An 11847-nucleotide genomic window follows, 5' to 3' on the forward strand; every position below is an offset into this window, starting at 1 on the left:
CATCAGTGAAATACAGTATGGAAAGATCACAGAATAGAAAACAAGCAAAGCTTAGTTTATACAGCATTGACTATTTACATCAGAAGGAAACATGCTAGCTAGAGCGACATTAAGGCCTGAATGTAAGCATCCAAAGTCACAGAAGCCCCAGAGAACCCCTAAATTACAAATTCACCACATTACTTGCATGCAATGTTCACTTTTGTTTTACCCATAAAAGGATACACAGTATTTTGTTGTAAATACCAGCCACATTTACAATATATGCAAAAATCAGAATGCAAGAGTTATGTTTCTTATATTTAAGCCTCAAATGTGCCAACAGTGAAAATTCATTTATTTTCAAGAATGGAGAAAAAAAGAAAGAATATAAATACTCAGATATTACACAAATTAAATGAAACTGTGCATTTCAGGAGCTATATAAATATTCCTGAACTAGATGAGCAGTGGACCAGCTGGCTGTGCACTCACTGTGTGCTCTAGCGTTGTGCCTTCTAACCCACTGTTCCCTAGCATTGACAGTAGGCCTCACCTGTAAGCTCCTATTACACCGTGCCTACTCCATGTGATCGCCTACAGCTGTGCAGTTCTCATTTGGGGTGATTGATATAGTTACAGGCATGACCATGTGCAAATCTTCAGACCTTCTAAAATATTTCAGAAACCAAACTACCTTTACCTAACTACATCCAACTTCTTAAACAAATATGTCAAGAGTGTTCTGGACCTTCAAGTACTTAATGAGTAGAAGCAGACTGGATAAGGGCTTAGACAGTGTTTCATAAGGCCACACACATGTCCCTGTGCCAAGCATAGAGCACATCAGATTACTCACATGCTTTACGAGCCTTTAAACACATCCAATGTTCATTAAATATCTTATTACATGACCATTTCAGGAGGTTTACATCTGAGATGTAAATTTTGGTGTTCTGGTCAAAATTTTAGTCTTTGTTTGGCATTCTGAAAGTTTAACCTTCTCAGTATTATTATAAACCAAGAGGTTTCGATGTAGCAAAAGCAAGGGGACCAGTGAAAAAGCATGCTTTAGAATTCAATTTATTTTCAATGAAACCAAATTTTACTACTGTTGTGATCACAGTCTTCACATCTGATGTGGAAAAGAGAGCTTCTTATGATCTCTTAGTGGCAGCACTTCAGACACAGAGATGACTACTGACTGAACAGTGAACACCAACATATTCAACTAAAGAAAATGGATGCACTGCTTCAACATTCAGCTTGAAAATGTTTAGTATGTTCTGCAAACCTAAATTCAGTTTAGAAGGGTTAATATTCTCTTTCTAAACCATGGCATATACTATATATAGCATTTTAAATATATTTATATATAATTATTTGCACATCAGACTTAGAAGGAATTTGCAGATTTACTGTGATAGAATTTAGATCTCATTTCAGTGTTGTGGTTTACGGGGCTTCTGCAGTGTTGTCACTTGCAGGTGGGGCATCAGGACCAGGTTCAGAGGAAGCAGCTGCAGATGCTTCAATAACTGCGGGTGGGAAATGACGGCGACACACAGGGCACGTTCCCGACTGCAGGGAGGGAAAAACAACAGCCAATTAACAGTCAACAGAAGAAATAAACTAACAGCAGTGTCTTTATAGAACAATCACTACCAACAAAGAAATTCAGTTTAAATTTTGTGTATATGTGTGTGGGCACATACAGGCAGGTGCCCACGAAGCCATCAGAGACTGTTAACTTCCCCAGAGCTGGAAGTACAGCAGCTGTAATCCAGTTGCCATGGGTGTTAAGAACCACTCAGCCCCTCTGTAAGAGGCACATACACTTCTAACTGCTGGGTCATCTCTCCAGCCCCAGATCAAGTATTTAAAAAACAAACAAACAAACACCCAACAATACCACCTCATATATACCCATGACATAAAGACAAAATTTTCTTTTTTTAAAAATTAATTTATTCATATTACATCTCAGTTGTTAGCCCATCCCTTGTATCCTCCCATTCTTCCCTCCCTCCTGCTTCCCCCCCTACTCCCCTCCCCTATGACTGTGACTGAGGGGGACCTCCTCCCCCTATATATGCTCATAGGGTATCGAGTCTCTTCTTGGTGGCCTATTATCCTTCCTCTGAGTGCCACCAGGCCTCCCCATCCAAGGGACATGGTCAAATATGGGGATAAAGACAAAATTTTAAAGCCGTTTGTTTAATGCCAGACTCCAGTTTCTTTTAAACAAAACAGTATGCTATGATCATGTTCATACCTTGGATTCAGCTCATTTTTTGTTCACTGAATTTTTATTTAGAACTTCTATGCTTGGCAGGGATGCTATTGTCAAAGCTGAGCATAGAATCAGTGCTTGCCCTCATAGAGGTCACAGTTAAACTTCCTAACAAGCTGAGGCAAATGATTATTTTATCTATGAGGCATATGTAAGAGACATCACACAACTGGCTTACCAAACCACAGCCCCGCCAGGCCTCCCTTGTTATGTACATGTATGAGAGCCTCATTCTAGGTAGACAGATATGATCGAACAGATGGACTTCATTCAGACTTTACTTACTAGCCAGGTAAGCCCTTTCAAAAAGAGACAAAGTCATGTGCCTTCCAAATAACAAAACAAATCAACCACAGCGTGGGAAGAAGGCAGGGAGGGAGCACATTTATGACCAAGAGAAGGCCACCTGGTAGATGATGGATCATTTCCTTGCAAATCTGATCTTTGTCCAAATACATCTCCCTGAAAGAAGGGCAATGAAGCTATCACACTGTTGAAAGCCCACGCTATAGCAAAGTCAAGTACATTGACTGTGTACCTGCCACAATGAGTGGCCGCTAACAGCAGTATCCTATACACAAGTGCAGTTTGGGCCTAGGATGTACTAGCTATCTCACCTTAACCCATGTGACAATCACTGGAATAGGGAGCAGAACACCAGTACATTTTCCAGTTCTCTGAGGATTACATGGGTAAATACAGTGGAATCATCTAGTGTCAACGACAATCGACTGTATCTCCTTACATCTCCTATAATCGCTTATCTCCTTAGATCACCTCATCTTACAGATAGTATGCAGGGGGGCCAGGTTTCAGGAACAAATGCACAGAAACATAAGCAAATGTACAGAACAGAAGAAATCGGAAGAGTCAGTTGGGGCCTAGATTTGAAAGCCAAAACAGAAACCCATTATTCTGCAAGTGAAAGAAAATCACCCTCAATATCTCTCCTCTTTAAAGAAAAGGAAGTAATGGGACCAGAGCTGCAATTTAAATGTTAAGACAAAGAATGAAGTGGGCAACTGCCACAGGTAAGGAAGCCAGCGGAGCTGGAGGGGCTGACTGATGAGTCACAGGCTCGGGTACACACAGCACTGCAAATCTGGTAGCCCGTATTTCTGCTTTCCTACTGGTTTCAGAAATACTTTGTGCTGACTAGCAACACCTCTGCTACCATACACAGGAATGACAAGTTCTTTCCTACCTAATTCTGACCTTAACTGCTGTTCACTTACTTTTTCCATACCAGGTGTTTATGTTTTAATATGCACTATCTAATTCAACTTTATTTATTTATTTTTGTTTTTTTGAGACAGGGTTTCTCTGTGTAACTGTCCTGGCTGTCCTGAACTCACTTTTGTAGATCAGGCTGGCTGGCCTCAAACTCATAGCAATCTGCCTGCCTGTGCCTCCCGAGTGCTGGGATTAAAGGTGTGTGCCACATGCCGGCCCTAATTCAACTTTATATAAACTTTGAGGTAGACAGATTATACCATCTATGTTATAATCTACATAATGGCAAATAAACAGATTAAGAAAAAAATCATCTAGAATGCCAGAAGTCTTTCTTTTTTTCTCAGAAGTCTTAATAACTTGAAACACATATAATCTCTACTTATCAATTAGCAATCATTTTGTTAACAAGCAGTTTACTAAAGTTGGCCTATGGGTCTTTGTAACCTGTACCATAAATTAAGCTTATTTTTGCCATTTCATTATTTAATAGGCCATCTCTAATTTTTACTGATATTGATGATGTAATTTACATTTATAACATTTTCTAGGCACTGACTGCCTCCTAGGCACTAGTTCTCACAACATTGCATGATATACGTATCATTTTAACAATAGATGTTATTAAATTTTAAATTAAAAAGAAAAAGCCAGCAGTAATCAGGTATCCAACTCTCAACTTCAACTCAAAAGAGCAGTGCACCTCAGGGAAATTTTTGTGTTCCATGAATCCAACTCTAAAAGTATTTGGAACAAGTCTACAGCAGAATGTATACACTTAGTGCTACCACAATCGTAAATTCTAACCAAAATCAATTCTTTTGGGGGAGAGAAACATATGAATAAAATGTTTTAAAACTTTGAATAGGAAAAAATATTCAGGAGTAAATTAAAAAAAATATTATGTACTGGAAAAAACTGTACAATACTGTTGGAGGAAAAACAATAAAGAAAACCAATCCCATAAACGTCAAAAACTGGGGAAATCATAGATGCGTCCACTGGAGGGTGGGAATACTGGCTGTTAGAGGCAAAGTAGCAGGTAAAGGAGACAGAGGAAGATGTCAACAAATTAGAGAGTACAAAGCAGGTCTCCATTTAACCACAATACAGGAGGCAACAGCAGTAGATTAATGGGCGTTTTTAGGCTTCAGACACTTTAAACAGTTTTAAGAAGATAAAGTAAGAGTAAAGGGAAAAAAACCAATAAAGAAAATAGAGAGAAAGGAGCAAGAAGGGGAAAATAGGCAAGAGGGAGCTATGACCGTGAGAAGAAAGCTAGGAAAGTGACCTGAGGGTTTCTAGTAAGCTGGATGGTAAGGTAGTGCCCTTCACGGGACAGCAGGGGTCACGGCATGTAAGTAGAACTCTTTATTTCTTAAGTAACTCAAGTACACTTAAAATTATTGGTAAGTCTTTTAGGTATAAAAGCTGGAAGAGGGGTCACTTGATTGGCTATTGTATTTCTCTCATTTTCAGAAACACCTGTGCACACTTGCAGAATACTTTTTTATTATCACAGTACGCTTTGAGTGGTGTAAAAGAATCTTTGGAGATACTTCTGAAAACAATTGCAGGGCTGTGAATGAAAATATATCAAATAGTTATTGTTGTCTAAATTTCTACAAAAGGTAATCAATCTTTAATGTGAAATACTGTATGTGTCTAGATAAAATAAGCTTAAAGGTCACTATTATTATTAATTGTAGGAGAAACTACTGAAGTGTTAATTTTAAAAAAGTACATCTGAAACTCACCTTCTGTAGCCAAATTGAGACACAAGGCTTATGAAAGAAATGATGGCACGGCAGCTCTGTTGCTATGTCATCCTTAATGTACTCGCTGCAACAGATCGGACAGCACTGCTCCTGCCCAATAGCTGAGAACAAGGAACAAGGCACATCTATCAAGCACACGAGGCTCAACAGTACTAACACTAGCCACATACGACAGCTGTTAAAGATGAAAGATGCAGAGCTTTATCAATTAACTGGCAAACATGATTCTAGGATATTTGTTGGGAATTAAATTAAACATTCCTGTTTTGAAAAGTTCACTGACTAAACACTTTACCTTTACTGTTTTATTAAGCATTTTCTATTAGGTCAAAGTTTGTCAACTCTGGCTTTAAAAAAAAAACGCACACACAAAAAAAAACCCCAGACAACAACAATAACAAAAAACCAGTGATCAACTACTTCATCTCCTAGGTGCCCCAATAATAAATCAAAATATACAACAACATGCCACCCTAAACTTGAGAACTTTGACCTTACCAGTATGATCTTCTAGAACAAGAGTTTCTGGAAGTCCGTCAATGCTTTCCTTACTCGCTGGTGGATTAGCCACCTCGACGTCTACTGCAAGAGACTCTAAGTGTGCCAGCGCAGTCTGAGCAAGAGAAAGCACAGCTGTTAGAAGGCTCTTTAAAATAGCAATGGGAAACTATTTTTACAATGTCTCAACTCCTTTCCCGTTAGCTCCCTTCCAAAATTACTACTGTCACAGTCACTAAATCAAATAACTGTGCACTCTGCACACAGGCACACAGCACTCATGCACACACCACACGCATACACACAGTACATGCACTCACGCACAAACACACATGCATACACACCCACACCCACACACGTGTGCAGAAAGAAAAACCTACAAGATCTATCTTGTCCCAGCAGTCATCTCCTTGCTCACTGTAATGGCATTTTTCAGACAATGGTTATGCTTCCAGCTTGAAAGCTCTTGTGTGAGAGCAATAATATCAGGAAAAGACACTAGAAAAATGTACTTCATGAGAGAACAGGTCACAGTTAGACTACCAAATGTTTACAGTGTGAAAACAGACCACCGAGCCCTGTGGTTTTACCTACTCACACAGAATGAGCACATGCACATGGTCAACAAGCGTTACTAGGTTACCTGACCAACTCCTTTAGAGGGTTAGCCTGTGTCAATGATTATTCTATGAAGACTGGAAAAAACACATGGTCACATGAAAATTTAGTACGCATCATCCTCTCTCTTCTACAGAAGGCTGTGCCTCTTTCTGCATGCTGGTTTTAGTACATGTTCTTAGTGCACAAGGTGCTGCTTCCTGTGCCTGGTACTTTCTGTCCCTCCTTCGGCTCTTCCAGAAAACCTACGCTGGGAATCCCAATTCACAGTGGTATCTTCTTTCTGAATTGCTCTGAATCAAGATAATACTTCACAGTTTATTACTTGTTAGCAGTATATCCTAACACTCCATTATTCTAGCTTAATACTTTGTTATTGAGATGGCTATCAAAAGTGGGCCTCCTTCCTGGTAGGAATGCAAAATGTAGCCAATATAGAAAACAGTATGAGAATTTTTTTCCTTCCTTTTTTTTTTTCTTTCTTTTTGCCTGCATGCACACCTGCATACCAGAAGATCCCATTATAGATGGTTGTGAGCCACCATATGGTTGCTGGGAATTGAACTCAGGACCTTTGGAAAAACAGGCAGTGCTCTTAACCTCTGAGTCATCTCTGCAGCCCAAGAATTTCTTAAACACTCAAAAACAGATTTACTTAGCCAGGCAGTTTGGGCACATGCTTTTAATCCCAGCACCTGAGAAACAGATGCTGGTCAATCTCTGTGAGTTGAAGGCTAGCATGGACTACAGACCAAGGTCCAGGATGGCCAGTGACACATACTAGAAACCCTGTCTCAAAAACCCAAAGTGAATGAATAAAAATACAATTACCATGGTATCCAGCAATTCTACTTCTAGGTATATACTCAAAATACCTGAAAGCAGAGACTAGTATAGATGTGTTTGTACATCCATGCTGACCAGTGTATTAATTGTAATGTCATAAAGCGGGAAAGCAGGAGCAAACCTAGTGTTCACTGAAACACACACACACACACACACACACACACACACACACACACACACACACACACACACTCTCTTTTCTCCTAAGAATCAGCTTTGAAATGAAATTCTAACACATATTAGCACATAGATTAATCATAAAAACATTATATTAAATAAGCCAGTCACATAAGAATAAACACTGTACTAATTCATCTGTTTAAGGTACCAAAAGTAATAATAAAATTCATTGGCCGAGGTGGAAGAACCAAATGTTAGTTCTTCCATGTCTAAAAGAGATACCAGAACCAAAGCCAGAAAAGGAAGATTGAGGATAGTTCTTCAGACATGTAGGTGTGGGTTATTCTACAAAACAAATAATTCTAACTGGGTTTGGGGATTCAGCTACTTGGTACCGAGCTTGCTTTGCAAGCATGAAGTCTTGAGTTTGAGCTGGGCCCAAAACCTACCTTTGAAAAGAAAACAACACTGAGCATGATGGTGTGTAACTGTACTCCCAGCACTGAGGCCTCGGGAGAGGCAGATGGATCCCTGGGAACTGTGCTCAATCAGCCCAGCCTACTAAGTTCTAGACCAGTGAGAAGCGATCTCAAAAACAGCTACAGGACAATGCCCAAGAACCAACACGCAAGGCTGTCTTGTGATCTCCACGTGAACCAGCACATACATGTGTACCTCACACATATGAATTCATGAGAATTTCATGTTTAAAGATTCTAACAAATGTTTAATACTCATCTGAATGACCTCCACAGACTTAAGGATTTCTGAATGATTAAAACTTGGTTGACTGTTGATTTAAAATAAGCCATGAATACAGTCCTGAAAGCTTACCATTATTATACTAAATACTATGCTACCTGATTTAATACAATCTTTTATTGTTGTTACATGGAAGCTTCCCCCCCCCCCCCCCATCTTTATGGCACCACAGAGCTCACTAACGCATGCTCTGTTGGGTCAGGATGACCTGAGTGACCAGGGCCCCATGCTTCACATTTACCCATTTATCCTAAGGCTGAAGAAGCTATGACCTCATTGCTATACCACCTGAAGTAATCTTTCCTGAAACTAAGCTGCAAAAATATGCACCTATTATCCAAGTATGATTTGGTTCTCATTTTTCTTATATACTAGCCTTTCTCACACTTTATTAACTAGTAACTTACAGGTATAAAGAATTAAGGTCTACATGGATTCCAGCAGAAAAATAAATCCTTTAGGAGATGTAAAAATCATCTGCTTTAAATAAAAACAAACAAGAACCCCAGCAAAGCAGTAGCAGTAACTTTCGTAAAATGTTACGTAAGAACTTCGTGACGATCTGTGCTTAAAGTCATTCCCTACTAATTTATCTGTTTGAACAAAATTTCTCAATCATACACTCTTAAAGATAAAAAAAATAAAATTTATACTGAATATGTTTCACTCTAGGAATAAACTCAAAAAGGTCCCTCCATTTCATTAAGCCATGTCATTTCCAGTAAAGTTTTGTGTTTAAGTGCTAGCAAAACTTTATCTCTGAGTAACTGAAATTATAAATGAGAAACCTGTCACTTAGTTTAAGCCATTTTTCTGCATTAACTTTTTGAAATCACATTTTCATTGTGTGTATATATGTATGCCCATGTGCACGGGTATGGAGGTCAGGATACAACTGCCTGGAGTTAGTTCTCTCGCACAATCTGGTGGGTCTCAGGGGATGAATTCTGGTTGACAGGCTAGGTGGAAAACACCTTTACCCACTGAGCCACCTTGCCAGACTTGAGTTAAATTTTAAAAGCATTTTCTTTACAAAGATGTATAAGCAGTATTACTTAAGACATAAAATGAAACCATTATAAATCATGCCGGCTTTTTGTTTTTTATAATTTTTGTTTTATTTCAAGAATACCAATGTTAAGTTTTTTAAAAAGTTATTTCAGTTCCATGCTTTAAAACTAACTAAAAATAAATATATCCTAGACATGAAAAAAATTGTTTCTGCAGTGTGATAAGAAACTAGAATTCTCCTGATAACCTAGATGTAGAATTACTCAATCAAAATCACCATCAGTGATGGAGAGCCTAAGATGTGAGGGGCTGTTAGTGCTGCGGAGGAGGAGAGAGCTGACAACACCAGGGCAGGGAAGGAAAGACAGCCTCGAACCTGCCCACACTGCTGAGTTCTCATTAGCAGAATCAACAGCGGATGCAGTCCTACAGTCCTTCCTGCTTTGCCTTTACTCACACTACTGGTGCCCTTGTGCAACCTGCCTCTCAAGACCAATCTTTTTAGCTCTTCCTCAATCATGCCATACTGCCCCTTAGTAATAAATAAAATTTACATTATTGCCAACATTTCTCCTTTTAAGGACACCTCCATAGTGAAGAAAGTACAAACCTAAGATGATAAAAACTAAAGATACTTTAAATATTGTGAAACTACATCCTAGCATAGATTTACTTTACTGTGCTGACTCAAACGTTACGCTGCTCATGGAAGTGAGCAACCTTACTCTCCGTTACTATGTCCCTGCCGCAAGCTCTCACACCACACCATCATTGTGCATACGCCAGCGCTGGGAAGAGAGGTCCTAAGCACATGCTGTTTTCATGATGTTGGTTGCTCTGGTTCATACTATTTCTGCTATGGTGAAATTTGAGAACAAACTAGTAGAACATAAAAGAAACTAATGCTCTCACGGAAAATCACACATACGGCAAAAATGTGAGATGAAGCAGAGCACAAGAACACCAGTCTGTCTACTAGCTAACTTAGCAATTTGAACTGAACTTTCTACTCTGAAAATGTCAAGATACAGTTTTTTCAGAATGCTCCTGGAAGTCCCTTCTTACTGATTCGTTTCTTAACTCCTTCTCATTCAACTCACCAGTACTGTTGGTTTTGTCTGAAATCACTTGATGACTAGTGGTTTAAAGAAAGATTTATTTCAATGAGGTTCACCAGTTTAATGGAAACAAATGAAAACATCTGGGCTTTTAATTTTGGAAAATACATTTCAGAATAAGTTTGTGTGTTTCAGTTCAAGAAATTAAAAAGGTGGCAAGAAGAGGTAGCAAATGTGTCCCACTGCTGAAGAAGATGAGAGGAGGGGACCTGATTGCAACAGTAAGTGCTGTCTGGAGAAAAGGGGGGTTTTGTGACACCCTTGGATCTCTAACTCCACAGCTATGCCCCTCTGTGCCTGTCTGCGTAAATATTCAAACATCCACACTTGTACACCTAGAGTTCAGTAAAGGGAGAAATTACATTCCCTAAACTTAAGCAAAATACCTCTTTCTGTAGAAAAAACTGACAACTATTGCAATTTGAAGTAAACTAGCACACCAGCAATGACTGCACACAGGCACACTGCTAACAATTGCTGCACTGCAGCTATAACATTGCTGTGGGAACTGTTCATCTTCTCTTCAGTGGAGTTAAAAAAGGAGACCTTTCAAAGTTATTTTATATTTTACCAATTTCATATCTATTTATCAGTTGGAAACATACCTCCATAGCCTGAGCTAAGCGTTCTTCTAGTGCCATGTAGGTGAGGAACTGAGGGTCCACATAAGAAATGGCTTCAGCAACTCCTAGTCCATCCGCAAACCCATCAAATAGGCTGAAAGAACAAGACCCGTAACTATGGCTTCAGATTTCTTACATGAGGATAATTACATATCACCACAGTGGGTGGGCTGTGCAAGTTTCTGTAAGCAGGAAATTCTTGAAATATTTTAATGTAAACTGTATGGGCAGAAGAACTAGAAAAATAACAGAAAAGCTAAGTGTTAAATATATAAAGTTAGTATAACCCATTTTGCTCACCAGTCTGTTATCTCACTGCACAAAGTTTGCAGGAAATGTTCCCTTTGTATTTCTGACTCAAAAGCCTACTTAACAGTACTCATATAATCCTTTCCCTGTGTTTTCCTCTCCGTTAGACTTAGTTTCCAATCTGGGTGAAGGTGAAAATATGAGAAAGAAAATTACTGCATTTGAATTTTATCACTAGTCAAAACCTCTCCCCAACCCCCGGCCCACTTTGAACCACTTAATTACTTTTGGGTTTTACAAGATTTCATTTTCTCAAGCCTTCTTCTATCTCTCTTCTTCCCCTTGGCTAAGAATCAGGGCTCCTTCACTTATTAATAGCTAAAACATTATTTTTCTCCAAACTGTTCATTTTTATGACTTCTCGTTCGAAAGGACTATAAGCCCTTCAAGAAAAACACATCTGACTTTGGTGTTAAGCTATTTCCTTTATTCATAAGTCAGATCCTACTTTCCCCTAGCCCTAGAATTATTAATATTTCAAATTTAGGAAAACCAGGCATAGTCGTGCACACCTTTCCCCTAGCACCAAGGAGGCAGAGGCGGTGGGTCTCAGTGAGCTCCTGGCTGGAACTACATAGTTACATTCTGTTTTTAAAAACAAAACAAACCCACGTATGACTTTGGCCATCTGCTCTCTAATCTTGCTGCGTTGGAAATTA

At 39.1% G+C, this 11847-nt stretch overlaps 1 protein-coding gene across 1 annotated transcript in view; it reads right to left on the minus strand.

Moving 5' to 3' along the window:
* Window positions 1–568: 568 nt before the first annotated feature.
* The window catches only part of Pja2 (praja ring finger ubiquitin ligase 2), a 56954-nt gene continuing 45675 nt past the window's right edge, over window positions 569–11847 (minus strand). Inside the window, exons 7-10 of the mRNA XM_051154435.1 lie at window positions 10862–10973; window positions 5782–5896; window positions 5263–5384; window positions 569–1560 (exon numbers count right to left, since the gene is read on the minus strand). Of these exons, the coding sequence (XP_051010392.1) occupies window positions 1435–1560; window positions 5263–5384; window positions 5782–5896; window positions 10862–10973 (475 nt within the window). The 3' untranslated portion in view covers window positions 569–1434. The remainder of the gene's footprint in view (window positions 1561–5262; window positions 5385–5781; window positions 5897–10861; window positions 10974–11847) is intronic.

This window comes from Acomys russatus, chromosome 12 (genome assembly GCF_903995435.1).
Source record: "Acomys russatus chromosome 12, mAcoRus1.1, whole genome shotgun sequence".
Taxonomy (NCBI): Eukaryota; Metazoa; Chordata; class Mammalia; order Rodentia; family Muridae; genus Acomys; species Acomys russatus.